We start from the raw sequence: 19701 nt of genomic DNA on the forward strand, positions 1-19701 counted from the left end.
CTGCAGTTATGTCCCATTGACCCAGTAGTCCATGTATTGCTGCCAAGGCCATAACCCTTTCGCCAGAACAAATCAACTCGTGAGCAACTACGGGGCTCATTAGGTGATCAAAATCGACGTCAGGAGAGGTCTCCAAGCATAGACACAAATCAATGGCCCAGTCGAAATCGCAGCTCAGGCAATGAAACACAGGTTGGACACATGTGAGGTCGGTGAATCGAAATGATAATCCATAAGCCGTGCTTAAAGTTGCAAGCGGCAATGTTCCATAGCAATCAAGCATCCGATTACGAAACAGTGTCAGGAGGCGTCGAACGGCTTCTTGCGCAGGATGGGCATCCATGTTTTATAAAGCAAAACAATATCAAAACGCCTGCAGCCAAAGCCAGTAAAACAGGGAATCCGCCAAACAAACTTGAAAATATAGAATGGAAAAAAGTGGGAATAATACCAAAAATCTTTTCAAATGTAGTCACGAGGCCACTGCTAACTAATTTAAAAAAATGTGCGAGCCCACACGTGGAGGAGACATTAAAGATTAGATGTACCAGCTCACAGAAATGAAACGGCAAGTCAGTATTTAAAAGTGCCTGCACCTCTGTGCGTGTGTTAGCTATGTGAAGGACATAATTTTCACGGGCCGAGCTCAGGGCCACTTCTTTTTGAGACAAAAGGGCTCTTATTCTACTCAATCCATTGAACTCCACTCTCAAGGTTGGGATGCGCGGCCAGATGGAAACTTCTGAGTTCCCATGCGTGGGGGGATATAGTACGTTCTTGCAACACACCACACGTTCAGATACAGTTACCACATAAGCGATACCGATTATTAACCCACAACATTCCTCGTTATTTAAAAGCAAATAACTACCATTTGTCAATAATGTAAATGTGGGAACTATTGCCGGAACTGGTGTGCCTTTCAAAACGCAGGCTAAATTAGGCCGATCCTGGTTACAAGAACCGTGTAACTGGATGTGTCTGCATAATAATGAGCGGTCAGGTGACTGCGTGCATTCTTCACCCTTAAGATTCACTTCTTTTCCATCCTTCAAACATCTGTATGTGTATGGTAAGGACCAAGCCTCATGGAGGAATGCGCTGCCCAGTGGTTCATATCTCCCTATAGCAATATACCGCATACAATTAGTGAATTTGTACAAAGCAAATGGTAATGTAATTAATCCATGGATAAGCCACGTTGCAGCAGTGGCTTCAGCTACAGAAAAAGGTAAAGATTCTAACCGTTCAATATGTAACATTGAAAAAGATGCATCACGCATTGAAAGCATGCGCTGTTTATCAGTCAAATTAAATGGGGCAAACAGGGAAGAAACGTTCATATAGCTCCAAGGCACTCGACCTGACTTAAGTGTTTGCAGGGTCCAGGCAAACTGCATCACAGAACGCAATTGATTTTGACCATGGTATAATACAGACACCTCATCATGCACAATATCTACAACTGAGGAAACAATATTATTAAACGTGTAAATTCTGGAAGAAAGCATGTTAATACTGTTATCGACCACTGCAAGCACTTTTTCCAAATTAGCTTGGTCAATAGCTCTTAAGCGTTTAGCAGCCTCAATCTGTGAAAATTTCCAAATTTCATTGTACACTGCATAAATCCAGCGCTTGGTTCTACCTTTTGCCGGACCTTTTATAAAATCATTTACATCCACATTATCACTCAATTGGGACAGATGTAGTTTAACTGCAGCTAATGTGGAATGTTGTAGCCAATTCTGACACAATTTGCCCACTGAGTACGTAGTAACTGTGTGATCTGTTTCAAAACGGGGATCAGGCCTGACTTGTGTAAAACCTTCAGATAAACCCAGAAAACGACGTTGGCATGAATCAGAGCTTCTATGCCACATTAGCCAACCCTTTGGATCCAAACTGGATACATTAAAGGATGAATTGTGCAACAGTGCTTGTAAATCACGAATGGACATTTCTGTGTAATTACCCCAACCCGAATATTCTTCCAATTCTGGGATAATTGGTGTATTTAATTTTTTAGAAGTAGCCAATCCAAAGCATGTTGTTTGAGAAATGGTTGAATTTAGAAACAACATGTGATTCGGGATGAGACATGCACGATGCAAAGCCTCAGTGCCCTGTACCTGCCAATTTTTGGTACCCCAAACCGATTTAAGGTCAATTATCTCCTTCCATAGCTCGTAGCCATCCACAGCTAACTTGTCTAGAAAGGACTTCGAATACAGCAATTTTGTATCGGTAAGTCTAACCTTGGACATGGTTTTTTGTGTCATTTTAAAATAAAACGACTCAGGATTTGATTGATTAAAGTCTGTAAAATAAGTGTATTTTTCCAGAAATGTACTGGAGCTCCCTTGTAATGGAGCTGGGCAATGTTCCCACTGTGTGTAATTAACAGGAACCCTCCTGGAATTTGTTTTATGCAAAAAATGATTTCCATAATGTTGAAAACAAAACAAATCACCATAATTAACAGAATCTAAGTATAAATCCTCAGCATCGAAGGCAGCATAATATTTTAAATCATTGAATAAAGATTCAACTGCCTTAATATCCCAATCATCAGACCGGATGTTTTTTTTTCACTACTTCCCCCATATTCACCCTAAGCACATTAGGAACATTAATCACTTCAGTGGGGCCATGAATTTGAAGCCGAACCGCATCCCACACAATCCCATCAAGGACAGGCCAAGCAGTGATGTTAACTGTATTCAGTTCTCTTTTCAATCTGTGTGCTGAATGCGAAGAGGAAAGTGGGGCCAAAGTTCCATTAAGGTGCCGTATTCCTGTTCTTTCTCTGACATAGTGTCCATCAATTAGACGGAAAAAATAAAACCCAAAACCAATTGACATAAAAAGATAAACGGAAAAAAGAACCATCCAAATGTATGTCCAATGGGGAATCAAAAAATGTTTTTTAAATAAAGTGACATATTCGGCCAAACGTGATGGTATTTTCGAATGTGTTGAATTAGAGTCAAATGAAAATCTGTATTCTGTGGCCAAACGAGTCTGCAAATTGGGCATTGATAAATCTGTAGGGTAGGTATAGTTCAGATCATCATTGTCATTAACAGCAAAAGTAGTTAATAATGGAGAGGAAACAACAGGCATCTCGATTTGCACCGCTGGCTCAGCACCTGAAGTAATGGCCAACACAGAATGCCTCACAATGGAAGGACAGGATACTGCTGGTGTCATGCTATGAAGAATCGGCCACCCTGTGTGTCTTGACATTGTCAATAGAGATAAACCTGTTTTCTTTACGACCTGGAAGTGGTGGTAAAATGACTGTTCTTGTGCCCTTCACTCCAAGAACACGAACTGGTGCACGATATGAAGTACCAAATTCTTTCTTGTTATCGATCTTCTCCCGAACCAGTTCTCCAACTTGGGGTAGCCAGCCAACTACCGGGATCTGCAACGCATCATCCGAGGTTGAGGGCAAATGTTCCTTAGCTAGACTGTCTCTGGTCTTTTGTAGATTCTTTAAAACATTGCAATGTTCATCTAAGTCAAAGACCGCGGCCTGGGCCTTGCAGTCTAGACCGTCGAGGTCAGGAACATACATCTTGATACCAAAGAGCATTTCGTATGGGGTCCGCCCACCCAGAGACCTTCTAGGGAGATTATTAAGAGCACGCTGCATGCCATTAAGGTGGGCCAGCCAGTTTCTGCCAGTGCCTATAACTCGAGCTGTCAAAGATTGCTTTAAGTCACGGTTCATTCGTTCCACTACACTGTTACCCTCAGGTCTGTACGGACTCGAAAACTTGACTTGGACCCCCAACGAAACCATAGCATCCTTATACGCTTTAGAAGCGAAAGCCGGACCCTGATCCGAATGGAAGGTACCACAGGCAAAAATCCCTATAAAGACACGCAAATCTCTTATGACAGTCCGTGAATCAGCGCTGCTATGGGGCCATACCCACACAAAGCGTGTGCATGAATCAACTGCTACTAAGATATACTTATACGCAGTATCAGATGAAAAAGGACCGCAGTGATCTAAATAAACACATCCTAGTGGTTTATTAGAAATGTACACCTGTGTCTGTGGCGGACGCGCAGCAGTCGAAGGCTTGATCTGCTGGCAAATGTCACATTGAAGGACATAATCACGCGTCTGTTTGCACAGTCCCAGCCACCAGAACCTCTGTTGTAACTGAGTTACAGTGGCTGAGACGCCCGCATGCGCAGACGCCACACCTTCATGAGCCGCTGTAATCAGAGAAGCTCTGCGATCCGAGTTGGGAACTAACCGTTCACCAACATCAGGAATTTTCACATAGGGAATCTTGTCGGGACTTAAGTGGTATGTGTACTTCGAAGGGAACCCCGTAGGATATTTACCTCCCTTCTCAGTGGCAGCAACAGCCGCCAAGACGTCATCATCTATTTTACTTTTGGACCGTGTAACAGCTGCAACTAAGTATTTAGATACTGCTGATTTCGCCGCTTCATCAGCAAGCGAATTACCGTCAGCGTGAACTCCCACGCGCTGGTGGCCGAGAGTATGAATTACAAACACGAGTGGCAGCTTGTCTTTAAGTTCCGACACTCGGACCCAGATCATTTTATGTTTTATTGTGCTACCTTTGGAATCACGAAAATCATTCTGAATCCAAAAGAACAAGTTTTTATTGTAAGACTGGACACAATAGTAAGAATCACTTACGATTAAAGTCGTCACACTAGGATCAGCGTACTCCAACGCAAGCATCAGAGCACGAAGCTCAGCTAATTGGGCGGTGCAGTCCCCAAGTGTTTGCGTATGCACAACACTGGACTTGAACTCATCGTTCAGCATGGCACCGACCACAATTGCGCACGCGGAAATGTAGGCATGTTTAGAGCCATGCGCAACCTGCGCCGAACCATCAGTGTAAATGATGCAATGGAAATCCTCCAACGGCCGCATTGCTAAAGGAGCAGGATGAACAAACTCATACTGTAAGTACTCCTGCGACCGTAAAGTGGCGTCAAAAATAAACGTGACATCCTGGGATGACAAGGATGTAGCCCATTGAATCCACCGAGGGTGCAAAGATTTGGAATTTGGTACACTGGCTTTCGTAACCGCCTCTAAGGCAGGACACGGGGTAACAACCAACATGCGTTTTCCCTGTGACAGGGCACGTTCCTTAAGAATTGCCATCTGCACAGCCGTTAAAACCTTCTCCACAGTGGAAAATCTCATTTCAACCGAAGTGTACAAGTGTGCCTTGTAAGCAATAGGTACTGTATCTCCTTCATTAAAAGTTAGGTACGTGAAACCCACCGTCCCAGGGATAATTCTCAACACTAGGTTGGTTTGGTTATCACGAGTCTGTAAGTATTCAGAAGCGAGCAAATCAGCTTGCAAAGACTGCAGTATAGCTGAATGCTCTGGCAGCCAGCATGATTTGGAAAAAGATGGTTGTATCAACGCATACAAAGGCTTGATATGCTGGGCATATTCCGGAATGTAAGTTCTCCCGAAATTCAAAAAGCCCAGTAAAGACTGTAATTTTTTCAGTGTTGTTGGAGAGCGCAACTGTGCGCATTTCTCCAGGAAATGAGGAGCTAACCCCTTTCCTTCATTGTTAAGCTCGTAATCCAGAAACAACACTGTGTATGCTGCAATGTGCGATTTTGCAAAGTTAAATTTGTAACCCATGTCTGCAAAGCCACAAATTATGCTGTTAACACGACACAGATGCTCCCAAAGTTCGTCATCTGTGAGATAACTGTCATCCACATAAGAACAAGCAACTGGGTCGATTCTCTCCAAAAGAGAGGCTATGCGGGCGGAAAAAAACTCCAGGACTGTTCTTATAGCCCATCGGGAGACGCCGAAACATTTTTTTGCACACCGCCGTAAGTAAAGCTGGTCCATTGGGAACTCAGACCATCTAACCTATGGGCATAAAAACCATTGGAAATGTCAAGTGTGGTTTTGAACCGTTTGCGCTCAAGACTATTCACCAAAGCAGAGCCGTGAGTATTCTGAACTGCGCAGTTACGGCAATGCGAGTTTAAATGCCTATAATCCAAAACCAAACGATATGAGCCGTCCTGCTTGTTTACAGTAAAAAGGGGGTTATTTATCAGTGACACACACGTTTCAATTACACCTTTATATTCCAATTGTTCAAGGATAGCCGCGACCGAAGCTTTTGCTTCACGCCGTATGGGATATTGATATTGAGGTTGCGGCTGAGACCGCAATGGAATCTCGTGGCTCGGAGACAATTTATCCCAGCCACATTGATTGCGGTACACAGCCGGCGCAAGCGCCAGAGCCCACTCTTCTGCAAAATGCAGCGCTTCCACTCTCGATACAGTGTGCGCGAAACTGGGGAGGATCACCTCCTCCCCTCGCAGAGCTGCGAGAACAAAAGGCGGGGGCCAGTCAGCCTCCGAAAGCAGAATGTCATACGTAGACGAAAGATTTTCCCAAAATACCCCTTTTACAGTTCGCTGCATGTCACCTTCAATTAACAGGACAATTTCAAAAAGTCTTTCAGGGGGTGTTAGACGGACCGGGAGGGTCGGCCGAGATTACGGGGAGAGGTCTCCAGGGAGAGCCGTCTCCAACGACTGTACAGACAAGTAACTTCCCCCCCCCACAGACGGACACCACACAAGATTGAAGGTTAACGAGACTTTATATGCAATTCTTAAGTTACGTTGGTATGATACAAGGAGGTCTGGACTCAGGGGTCCCCTCGGTTCTGATCTCTGGCTGAGGAAAAGGGTAGCGGGACAGTCTTAGTTATCAATGAGTACAAAATAGCTCTCAATCCTCGAGCTCGGCGTTCTAGATGATCGGGCCGTGGAGGAGCCAAGCAGGTCCCGAGATGGATGAAGGAAGGACGACGGTCCGCGGCGGAGCCTGCAGGTCCCGGTGAAAGATGACGGTTACAACGGTCCGCGGCCACGCCAGCAGATCCCGACGACGATGAAGGATGAAGGTTACGACGGCTGTGGCAGCGCCAACAGGCAGGACGATGGTGCACAGGACAGAGCTACGGCAGCGCCAGTAGTCCGTCCAGGATGAGTTCCTCTTTACGTCTCTCGACTCCAAGATACAACTGCCTTCCTGCTCTGGAGCTGCCCCAGTTATAGGGCTGGCGTGCTTTGATGTCCGGACCCTCGCACTTGGAGGTCGGGAGGTCCGGGATGAGGGAGTCCAGACACCCAGCAGGGGGGTGGAGCCAGCGTCCGGGGAGGCGATGGGCGAGCGGCACTGGGGGGGGGAGAGCCATCGGCACCTCTTTCTCCCATTGACTTGCCAAGTAGCCCGCTCACCTCCTGGGTGGAGGGTGGTGCCGGAATGTCTGAGGCCGGGCTAGGCCCAGGGTTGAGGTCGATCGGGGGCCAGGCGGCCTCGTGGTGAAGTGTCCAAGATGGCGGCCCGGGCTGGGCGCGTGGGCCGGCAGTGGATCGGACCCACGAGGTTAACATGTTCGAGGGCAGGGGTCCCTGAGGGGACGGAGGACGTGCAATGGTGGTGTGTGGTACTTGCATGACTGGGCTCGGGCCTGGTTGAGCCGGGGGAGAGCGGCCCTTCATGTGGCCTGTCCAACATGCGTCCCCCCCAGCTGAAGGCGGGGAGAGTTACCCATCCTCTTGGGGACTCTCCTCGTCGAGGCGGAAAAACCGGGACAGGCCATCCGCGTTGGCGTGGTCTGACCCAGGTCGGTGTTCGACTGTGAAGTCCATACCTTGCAAGGAGATGGACCAGCGTAGCAATTTTGGGTTTTCCCCCCGCATATGCATCAACCACTGCAGGGGTCGGTGGTCAGTCTGTACCCGAAAGTGGGTGCCAAAAAGGTAGGGCCGGAGCTTCTTGAGGGCCCATACCACAGCGAAGGCTTCCCTCTCTATGGTGCTCCAGCGTTGCTCCCGTGGTAGGAGTCTCCGGCTGATGAAGGCCACCGGTTGATCAAGGCCTTCGGTGTTCACTTGAGACAGGACCGCCCCAATGCCCTGGTCGGAGGCGTCCGTCTGGACGACGAACTCCCGGCTGTAGTCTGGGGCCTGGAGCACCGGAGCGGAACACATGGCGGCCTTCAACTGTTCGAATGCCGCTTGACACTCTGGGGTCCAGTTCACCTTCTTGGGCTGATTCTTTGACGTGAGTTCGGTGAGAGGCCCCACTATGGTACCATAGTCTTTCACGAACCTTCGGTAGTAGCCCGTGAGGCCCAGGAAGGCTCGCACCTCGGTTTGGGTGATAGGGGGCTGCCAGTTCTGGATGGCGGCAATTTTCAGCTGTAGAGGGGCCACTAGGCCGCTTCCCACCTGGTGTCCGAGGTAGGTCACAGACCCTTGTCCAATTTGGCACTTGCTGGCCTTGATCGTGAGGCCAGCTCGCTGAAGGGCTTGCAGCACTGCTCGGAGGTGGTGGAGGTGCTCGGTCCAATGGTGGCTGTATACAGCGATGTCGTCTAGGTAGGCGGCGCTGAACTCTTCGAGCCCCGCCAGGACCTGATTGACGAGCCGTTGGAAAGTCGCTGGGGCATTTTTCATGCCGAAGGGCATGACCGTAAAATGATAGTGGCCATCGGGGGTGGAGAAGGCAGAACGTTCTTGTGCTCGGGGTGTGAGGCCGATCTGCCAATAACCTGCTGTCAGGTCGAAGATGCTGAGGTAGCGGGCAGCTCCCATTCGGTCGACCAGTTCATCTGCCCGGGGGATGGGATGTGCGTCCGTTCTGGTGACTTCATTCAGGCCCCGGTAGTCGACGCAGAACCGGAGTTCTGGTGTGGTTCCGGGGGCGGCTGCCTTGGGGACCAGTACGACCGGGCTGGCCCATGGACTGTCTGAGGGTTCGATGACCCCGAGCGTGAGCATCTTAGCTACTTCCGCCTGGATGCAGGCCCGTACCCGGTCAGGTACGCGGTAGGCCCGGTGGCGGATAGGAGGGCTGTCTCCGGTGTCCACATCGTGCACACACCAGGAAGTGACACCTGGGGTGAGGGAGAACAGACTGGCGAACCGTGACAGGAGGGCTTGGCACTCTTGGCGTTGTTCTCTGGTGAGGGTCTCCGAGAGTCGGACCCCATCCACGGAGCCGTCTTGCTCCTGGGTCCGCAAGAGGTCAGGGAGAGGCTCGGAGTCGTCTTCAACCCCATTGTCTGTGGCCATCAGTAGGCTGAGTTCTGTTCGTGCAAAGTGGGGTTTCAGTCTGTTGGTGTGGAGGACTCGGAGTGGATTCCGGGAGGACTCCATATCGATCAGATAGGTGGCAGGACCCTTGCGCTCGATTACCTTGAAGGGTCCCGTCCATTTGTCTTGGAGAGCGCATGGCTCTGTGGGGGACATTACCCATACCTGTTGCCCCGGCTCGAATTCAATGGATGAGGCGTTCTGGTCATACCATTTCTTCATGTCCTCTTGACTGGCCTCTAGGTTGGCTTTTGCTAGGTCTCTGAACCGCCGGGACTGGTTGCGGAGGGTGAGGAGGTACCGGAAGACATCTGGAGGACTCTTGGCCGGAGGCATCTCCCAGACTTCTTTGATCAGGCTGAGCGGCCCCCGCACTGGGTGCCCATATAGCAGTTCGAATGGGCTGAAGCCTAGGGACTTCTGTGGGACCTCCCGGTAGGCGAAGAGGAGGCACGGCAGCAGCACATCCCACTGGCGACGGAGGGGCTCTTCCAATCCCCCGATCATCCCTTTTAGCGTGCGATTGAACCGCTCAACAAGTCCGTTTCCTTGGGGGTGATAGGGGGTCGTGAAGCGGTAGGTGACCCCACACTGTTGCCGGAGGGACTTCATGTATTTAGAGATAAAGTTCGTGCCTCTGTCGCTGACGACTTCTCGGGGGAACCCCACACGGGAGAAGATCCCCATCAGGGCCCGGCCGACCACTGGGGCTGTCACGGTCCGGAGAGGAATAGCCTCAGGGTAGCGGGTGGCGTGGTCCACTAGTACCAGGATGAAGCGATGGCCTTGTCTTGTACGCGGGTCCAGGGGTCCCACAATGTCTATTCCGACCCTCTCAAATGGGGTCGTGACTACTGGAAAGGGTTGCAGGGGGGCCTTTAGTTTGCGGCCGCTCTTTCCACTGGCTTGGCACGTGGGGCAAGATCGGCAATGCTGGTGCACATCGTTTCTCATTTTGGGCCAGAAGAAGTGGGTCACTAGGCGACTGTAGGTTTTATCCTGTCCCAGGTGCCCTGCCAGGGGGACATCGTGGGCCAGATTTAGCAGAAAGTCTCTAAAGCGGAGGGGCACTACTAGTACTCGGTTGGCCCCCAGCTCGGCGATTCGTTGCTCGCTGTACAACAGATCATTGTCCCAGTAGACCCAATGAGTTCCGGAGGTATCCCCTGCGCTTTGGGCGAGCGCTTGTTGGCGGAGTCCCTCGAGGGAGGGACAGGTCTTCTGTTCCTGACGAAATTGTTCTTGTGTGGGTCCCCCCTCTTGAGCCCACTGGTCAAGGTTAGCGAGGTCGGAAGGTTGAGCAAGTTCGAGGGGGATGTCATGGTCGGGGGTCTCGGCTGGGGCGACCGGAGGCGGTGGCGCCGGCCATTCTGGTTCTTCCGGGTGATGGTTGGCACGGGCGGCCATGGACCGGGTGGTGACGCACGCCCAGTCCGGGACGCCCAACATCCCCAAGTGTTCTTTTCGCTCCACGGCTGCCCACGGGGAGCTCTCCAGGTCATTTCCGAGGAGGCAGTCCACGGGGGCGTCGTCTCGGACTGTTACCTTCAACATGCCGGAGACCCCTCCCCACTCAAAGGGGACGCAGGCCATTCGACATAGACTTTCCGAGTTGTCGGCTGATCGCACAGGGCAGAGAATGTTCGGTAGATATTGTTCTGGGGTCACCAGATGACAGCGGACGGCTGTCACACTGGCCCCGGTGTCCCGAAGGGCTTCGGCCCGTTGTCCATTGATGCTCACCCATTGGCTGTACTTCTGGGTGTTAGCGGGTAGGGGGACCCGCGGGACCATGTCTCTTCCCCCTAAGCACGCGAGAGTCATGGCGGCTGGCTCCCACTCTTGATACTCTTGCTCGTCTGTTTCTTGTTCCTCGGAGATCTGTTCTTCCCCTAGTGCCGCGGCGGCCACATGGCGGGGTTTTGGACTCTGATACTGCGGGCAGCTTGGGTCGTTTGCATAGTGGCCGACTCGTTGGCATCGGTGACATGTAACATTGGCTCTGTACCCCGGTCGCGCCGGGGTGCTGCCCCGGTTGGCCGGGGGGGTGGTGCTGGTAGCGGGGGCGGCCGGAGTGTTGTCTCTTCCTCGTCCTTGGCCCCCTCCTCCTCCTCTGGGTCGGTGGTGACCATTATTGTTCCTGTTCTGCTCGTAGGACCCATTCCGGCCCACTCTGGTGATCTCCCACCGGTCAGCTTCGGCGGCGAGCTGCCGGGGATCGGTTAACTTGCTGTCGAGGAGGTGTTGGCGTAGTTCAATGAAGCAATTGTTGGACAGATGCTCCCATACCATCAGGTTGAACAGCTGCTCGTAGGTCGTGACGTTGTTCCCTCTGATCCAGCCTTCGAAGGCTCGGCTAAAGTACGTTACATAGTCCACCCAAGTTGTACCCGGGATGCGTGTGCAGTCTCGGAACCTCTGACGGTACATCTCGGGCGTGAGGCCATAGCGGGTGAGGAGGGCCGCTTTCATATGGTCGTAGGAGGTCATCTGGTGGTCTGGGAGCTGTAACAGGGTATCGCGGCCCTCATTGAGGAATTTGCCCCATAGGCCGGCTCCCCAATCGTTTCTATCGATCCGGTGCGCAGTCATCGCGATTTCATAGGCCTTAAACCATTGCTGGATGTCGTCTTCTCGAAAATATTCTCGGACAACATCCTTGGGGATGTGTACTTTTTTCTCCGTGGTCCCTGGGGTGTGTGGTCTCTCGGGCACCCCTAACTCTTTATTCTGCTTGCGCAGGTTGATCTCGGCTAGGTTCCGTTCGTGCTCGTACGCTAGTTTCTTTTCCTCGAGCTCCCTTTGCCTCTGTTTCTCCTCTCTTTCTTCTCGGAGACGTAGGTGCTCTAAGTTTATTTTTTGTTCGGCCAACTTGAGTTCTACGTCCATCTTGAGTCGGGCCATTTCTAGTTCGTGTAGTCGGGTTTTTTCTCTTTCTTGGATCTCGTCTTGCGAGAGGCTGGTTCTTTGCCCCTCAGGGGCCGTGTTGGTATTTTTCGCGGTGCTTTGCTCAGGGGCTTCGACATCCCCGGTCTCTGCCCAAGATTCTAGGGCATGCTTAAAATCGTCCTTGGTGCTTAGTCCGGTGGTAGCGATACCTAGTTCGATGCAGAACTGCTTTAGTTCACGATGGCTGTACTCCTCTAGTTTTTCCATTTGGAACTTCTCAGTTGATCCGCTCTCTTTAGTTGACATTGTGGTTCGTTGTGGGGTGAGCTACTCTCTGTACGTTATGCGGTGATTCGGATCGCGCCGCTGGCCACCAATGTTAGACGGACCGGGAGGGTCGGCCGAGATTACAGGGAGAGGTCTCCAGGGAGAGCCGTCTCCAACGACTGTACAGACAAGTAACTTCCCCCCCCCACAGACGGACACCACACAAGATTGAAGGTTAACGAGACTTTATATGCAATTCTTAAGTTACGTTGGTATGATACAAGGAGGTCTGGACTCAGGGGTCCCCTCGGTTCTGATCTCTGGCTGAGGAAAAGGGTAGCGGGACAGTCTTAGTTATCAATGAGTACAAAATAGCTCTCAATCCTCGAGCTCGGCGTTCTAGATGATCGGGCCGTGGAGGAGCCAAGCAGGTCCCGAGATGGATGAAGGAAGGACGACGGTCCGCGGCGGAGCCTGCAGGTCCCGGTGAAAGATGACGGTTACAACGGTCCGCGGCCACGCCAGCAGATCCCGACGACGATGAAGGATGAAGGTTACGACGGCTGTGGCAGCGCCAACAGGCAGGACGATGGTGCACAGGACAGAGCTACGGCAGCGCCAGTAGTCCGTCCAGGATGAGTTCCTCTTTACGTCTCTCGACTCCAAGATACAACTGCCTTCCTGCTCTGGAGCTGCCCCAGTTATAGGGCTGGCGTGCTTTGATGTCCGGACCCTCGCACTTGGAGGTCGGGAGGTCCGGGATGAGGGAGTCCAGACACCCAGCAGGGGGGTGGAGCCAGCGTCCGGGGAGGCGATGGGCGAGCGGCACTGGGCGGGGGAGAGCCATCGGCACCTCTTTCTCCCATTGACTTGCCAAGTAGCCCGCTCACCTCCTGGGTGGAGGGTGGTGCCGGAATGTCTGAGGCCGGGCTAGGCCCAGGGTTGAGGTCGATCGGGGGCCAGGCGGCCTCGTGGTGAAGTGTCCAAGATGGCGGCCCGGGCTGGGCGCGTGGGCCGGCAGTGGATCGGACCCACGAGGTTAACATGTTCGAGGGCAGGGGTCCCTGAGGGGACGGAGGACGTGCAATGGTGGTGTGTGGTACTTGCATGACTGGGCTCGGGCCTGGTTGAGCCGGGGGAGAGCGGCCCTTCATGTGGCCTGTCCAACAGGGGGAGGAACATGTGTATCAGCCGTTTCAATCACAACATAAGTGTCAGTCGCTGTCACCTTCAACAGTGGACGGAGGGCCTCTCTCACTATGGTAATCTCCGCCGCGCTGTCCAGCAAGGTCAGAGCCCATTTCAGATTCGGAAGCCGCGTTCTCACTATCCGGGGCATATCGATGCGCCGTTAAGGCGGCAACCTTCTTCTTGGCAAACTGCGGTCTCTTTGGCGTAGTGCCTTCCTGCTGCTCTCCACCGTTTCGCAGGCGGGGCTGACCACGACCTTGTTGTCCACCCCGGACCCTGCCGCCCCCTCCTCCACCGGTCGTCGGAGCCGATGAGTCCTAAAAGGAACGAGGAGAGCGTTGGTCAGAAGCCTGAAAACGTTCAGGTGATTTAATCATCGCGCAAATCATAAACCCGATCCGACTGCGCAGGCAACGGAGACGCAGGACAAGAAACCTGTGTTTGTTGTTGTTGTTGCTGTTGTTTACCCTGATTCTGCTTTTTAGGCCAATTTTGTTTCTTGGACTTGGGTTGAACGTTCGCCTCCGAAGACTGTCCCTGGGGCTGCTTTTTCTCTTTATCAGAAAAAGTCTTAAGTCCCTTGGCATTGCGGCCAACCTTTTTATAAGCGGCCACAATAATCCTGGCTAACTGACGGGGTTTGTCGGCATCGGGAACCAACGCCAGAGCGTTAGACACCTGAAAGTTCACTGCATCCCCCTTGACATTCGCAAGGATCAGATCGCAAACTACATCAAAGGTGCCACACAGGCGCATACCCAGCTCAACCGCAGACTCCGGTCCGTGATCATCTTGAACACGTTTAAGTACCGTAGACAGGTTGGACATAGACGGGGTGCCATAGCATCTCGAATAGACCGCTGCAAAAGTCTTACCCCATGTCTCACAGTCAACAAGTTCAGGGGCTAAATCTTTCGGCAAACTAAGAATCCGGTGTTTCTCACCAGGAGTCGTATTAGGAAACACAGCCTCCAGCTGGTCGAATTTCTCGGCAAGCCAGAAAGGAAAATCATCCTTATCCTGGGGCTTCTTGCCCATTACGGAATTCACCATGACAGGACTGATTTTCAAACCAGCCTGCCCTGCTTGAAGCTGCGCACCTCTAGGGGCCGCTCCTTGAACATTACGACTTGTGCAATGAACAAGCGCCCTAATCACTTCAACCCCGACTTCATGAAGACGCCGCAGGTCGGTTACGTTACAAGTTGCGCGATTAGGGTGAGGAGTAAATCCAGCCAAAGCGGGCCAATTTGTGCCCGGAATGGACAAAGGACCTAACCTCGGAGCGGTTAAAGAATGGGGTAGGGCGCCACCAAACCAAACTCCATGCTGCCAAACATCAATAGGAATCTCCAGTGCTCTGTATGGAGCATACGCAACAGGTACAGAAGAGGGAGTGTAAGAGTGGAACACTCCAGAAGTAGCGTCCACTGCCGGAAAAGTCACCCACGAATAAAAGAGTTCGTATGGGTAAGCATGCTCCGCACTCACCACCATAACCACAGCCAAGCCATCCAACGGAACATCAAAAGTCCGCAAATGGTCACGCACCGCAATGCGACTATGTAGCGGGATGTCCACGGCTTGAGCCATGACAGCACAGGAAATTGAAAAAACAAAGTAAACTTTGCAGCACAACTGGGTAGTAATTCAAGGAAACTGTTTTAGATAGATTCAAACTTGAAAAGACCTATTTCAAAAATAGGTAGGTTTTTTCGACACCACCGTTTACTTGAAACGGCAATGAAGTGGTTAAGGTTTGAATGATATACTACTCGAGTGTCATGATATATGTCGCCCCACGTTGGGCGCCATGTAGCAGGGTTTCCGTTCTCCCACAGAACTGTGCATAGAGATCTAGAACCTTAGTGAATTAGGGTGACCCAAAACTCACCTCAGTATCAGAAATCCCTTTACCGAGCTAGCTACAGTGTCTCATTGGTCATAACAAACTCCCAATGACTTAGACAAACCAGAACATGAACTTATGATACCTCAGGAATCGTGGAACACATGAAGACTCTTTCGCTCTATAATCATTTCAAACCAGAACGTGGAGTAAAGAGGACGCGTGCATATTTGAAATATTTATTAATAAATGCAATGTTCTCAAACGCAGTATCTTATACAATACTAACAAACAGATTATAAGTATCAAAGTTATTAGCATAGTTACTAGTCCATAGTATGCGAACGGTGATAGCATGTTATAAGGCTGAAAATAATAGGAATTAACAACACCTATTTCTCACCTCCCTATTTAGCATATTATATTATATTATGAAGGTCTCGTTTGGGATTTAGCAGGGCGGGCCCATACCTCTAAATGTCAGGATGAGAGGATCACATCATCAGCTAACAGCTCTCTGCATGCGAAGCATCTTCAAGTGTGTTCTGCATTTCCTGAAACTCTATCTTAAACCTGCGTAGAGCCCAATATTGGCAGCAACTGTATTTATGTTATGTCTAAAGTGGTGCGAAGATCAGACCTCCCAGCAACCTTGTATCGAGTTATTCTTAGAGATTTTAGCACTCACTGTTCAGACAGTGTATCAAGCAAAACTGATATCATAGTAATAACATATTATTCTCAAATAAATCACCTCGCGCTTCTAGGTTGAAAGCTACAACAACAAGTATGTGCCGTGTGCAAAACTGAAGCCGAAGGAAAAATGGCTGTTAGACATGTAATACACTCATGCTAACTTAGCACAATATATGTAATGAAGTATTTATATGACAGTTCGGTGCTAGCAAAATCGATTCTGTGTATTTATACAGTTAAACGGAACTTTAATGTATTTTACTGACAGTGTATCATGTTGGTTTTAATGAGTTTACCAATATTGTAATGCATTTGTCATAGTATGTTTGCTATATCCATCACGCACTTTGCACTTTAAAATGGTGGCCAGGCCCCATGACTGCGTCATGTGATAAAGGCTTTTGGTAGCCGAAACGCGTCATGGCAGACTGGTGTTGGGCGCAATAAAACTTTAACACCAAGATTTGGGTCTCGTCTCGTCTCTTCGTCGATTTGACTGCATGTGTTGTGGTTGAGAAAGTTGAGGACGATTCATACCGTATATATATATATATATATATATATATATATATATATATATATATATATATATATATATATATATATATATATATACTCAATCCAGCCGTGCATAACAGAATAAATGACAAAATAATAATCACTGCCTGTTTAGTAGTAAAATATAGCATTATTTGATGTTTAGTGGAGTTATGACAACTTTTAGCCCTGGTGCCACTGCACCTGCTGCAAGATTTAAATAAAGCCCCTTTTAACTGCAATATTGTGACTGCCTGCATAGTGGTAAAAACGATCCATAAAGTGCAAAGAAAGGTACTGGTCCATGAATAGGAAATGCCACAAACGTTCTAAGGCTAAAGCATATGCTTTACACAACAAAGTAATAAAAAAGCGAAGCATTCCCACATACTGCAGGAGCTGTCTGCCTTTTCCCTCGGAAGAGATCTTATCGTATAGTTTAACAGTCCCTGAAGTGTGGACAGTGAATGAGCCTTAAGCAGTCGGAATAGCTTTACTAGAAGATCAGTATCGTAAATGCGTGCAGCCAGAGGAAGCATCTAAAAACTGTACATGCTGTGCAGCCTTAATGGAAGAAAAAAGTTTCACCTACTAAAGCAGATGTGGATGAGTACTTTAGCCCTGGGAACTGATAAGAGAAACCCCTTTTTAGCTATATTAAATACAATAGATTTTACAGGAACAGTTCTGTGCAGGCGAAGCGTAAAAGAAACATAACCTCATCTACTTTTGAAAAGCTTTGTATGGCCTGTAAAGTACCAGAGTCCAGCACATGCATCAGATATGAATGCTCTGTGTCCTGGAAGCTTCAGCAGCCCAGGTCACAGCACAGGCGGCGGATGGGGCCAGGGATCTGAGTCCATTTAGAGCAATGGGCTCTATGTGTGCTTGTATTCAGGAAAAGAGACATGTTGAAATCAGTAACCTCTTTAAACTTTGTTCATTTTTCAGTCCCCATGCTTTTAATGCACTGAAAAAACAAATAAACTTTTAACAAGGACTGCTACATGGCTTTCTCTTTTTAAACTGCAGGGGTGTTTATCCCACTTGCCATCCCCCCTCACCCTGTCTTTATTACAAGTCTGCAATTTAGCTAATACCCCCATCTTTGCCTTGTATATGGATTTTTTATTCTGAAAAAATGTGCCTACTTATATTTAACTAGCATTAAACAAGCATTAGTAAACCAGACTGATCTAGTGTCGAGAAGCCGTTGCAAGGTTTTTTTTTATGAACACTTATTACAAGAATAGAAATCATTTAAGTGCCCTTCACCAGGATACAAGATTCCAATTTGAACAAAGTAACGGTACAGGCCCACTAAAAAGGACTTAAAGATAAATATTTTAATACTTAATAATGGAAAGAATAGAAAAAAAAGCTTAAGTATTTTTGAACAATCCCTGCATTGTCTGTAGATGTTTAATGCAGTTGTGCACCACTAATTAGGCAAAAAGCAGTCACGGTCCTAAGAGGAGGGCCCCTGCTTTCGTAGGCGCAAGTATAATGAATGATGAGTTAGAGAGACCAAAGCATGAAAACAGCCGACCCGAAGACCCTTCATGTACGAATATCGTTTGTACTCAAGAATATTTTCATGCTAGCTCTTGGACAGACATAGAAATGTGCTTTGGGTGAAACATTAACTTCTGGCACCAGCTTAATATTGGATTCCTAAATTTCATTTTGATCAAGTTCTCGCTTTTTATTCATTTTCTTTTTAACTCCCAACAAGCATATACATGAAGAATACTGCTTTAAGCCGACATGAATGACTTATTTATATTTCGCAATGAGCAGTGATTCATTTGAGCCATGATGAATGTAGGTTTGGCCAAACGCCACTCAGATTTTGAGACTGGCACTTAGATTTCCTCAGCTAACTTTGAGGCAAAAAAAGAGAGAAAAACACAAAAGGGGCGACAGAGGAAGAGAAAGCTAGAGCACCAGTGACAAGGGATGAAAGTAAAGAGGAAAAAAGAACACTAGAGCAGAGGTCTTCAAACTGTGTTGCCTTGAGCCCCCTAAGCTAAATATTTTGAAGTCTGGTCCCCCCTACAAAACTTATGGCAATGACTGGAAGAGTTGGAGGGGCAGGGCAGAGCACAGAGGTTTGAGTTTGTGAGACCATTGCAAGGTTTTTTCATTCTGTAGCTCATAATCCACAGTAATTTGAGGCTTATAAAAGAGTAAATGCTTGAAACAAAAATTGATGAACAAACACTGCTCATATTTAGGAGAGTTGTGAGCCCTTCACACTCCTGGGCAGCAGTACATCACCACCTGCTTCACTAATAACAGCTGCATTTCTGAGTAGCAGGCTGTCTTGGGTACCTCTTTTATCCTTTCCCCGCCATGCCTGACCGGCACTCTGCTCCTGACACAGGCTCTCTATTCCCACACATTGTCCCTTCTGCAGCAAGGGTTCCCTCTGCTCTAATGCTAGCAAGGAATATGAGCCCTAATGTCCCTTTTGCAAAGACACCCACGCGCTACCCACGGAAGGCACCCTTGATGCAAAGTAATGCAAGGCAGCATGGAGCAAAACTTTGTGTTATTTTGGGTAACTATCCAATGCAAATCCTGACTTGCTTTGTGCAGTAAATCCCAGCATAACACTCTGCACTGGGTTTGCATTGCACAAGTAACGCAAACCTGTTGCAAAGCATTAGTAAATCTGGTCCCTACATTTGGGTACAATCCAGTTTCAGGAAGCAGTCATAAATCACAGTAGTTTTGGTATAGGTCCGGGTGAAATTTAAATAGCTCTGGCATAGTTTTTGGAGTTTAATATTACACGAGTTTCTCAAAATTATGCCATTATGCCAAACCTCGTAATTATGACATTGCATGAGGTAATGTTTTAGCGCTGAAACCTGGGAAGAACAAGAACAACGAGAACGCCTGCAGCACTTGTGTTTTTCACACTTTTTTCAGTGCAGTCTATCTACCTTTATTATACAGTTAATAAAAACCGTAATGTACAAACAGAGCAATGCATGTTAGATTAAAATTTTAATATATGTAAAAACATGATCAGGTTCTTAATGCTGGGCGTTTATGCAGTGCAGTTAAAATGGTATTGACAAACTTTCCAGCTC

At 48.8% G+C, this 19701-nt stretch overlaps 1 protein-coding gene across 1 annotated transcript; it reads right to left on the reverse strand.

The window, feature by feature from the left end:
- Window positions 1–287: 287 nt before the first annotated feature.
- On the reverse strand, window positions 288–1400 carry LOC147665209 (uncharacterized). Its single transcript, XM_086949675.1, has one exon. The coding sequence runs from the start codon at window positions 1398–1400 to the stop codon at window positions 288–290; it is 1113 nt and encodes a 370-aa protein (XP_086805801.1).
- Between the last annotated feature and the right edge of the window lie 18301 nt (window positions 1401–19701).

This window comes from Lissotriton vulgaris, unplaced genomic scaffold (genome assembly GCF_964263255.1).
Source record: "Lissotriton vulgaris unplaced genomic scaffold, aLisVul1.2 SCAFFOLD_306, whole genome shotgun sequence".
Classification (NCBI taxonomy): Eukaryota; Metazoa; Chordata; class Amphibia; order Caudata; family Salamandridae; genus Lissotriton; species Lissotriton vulgaris.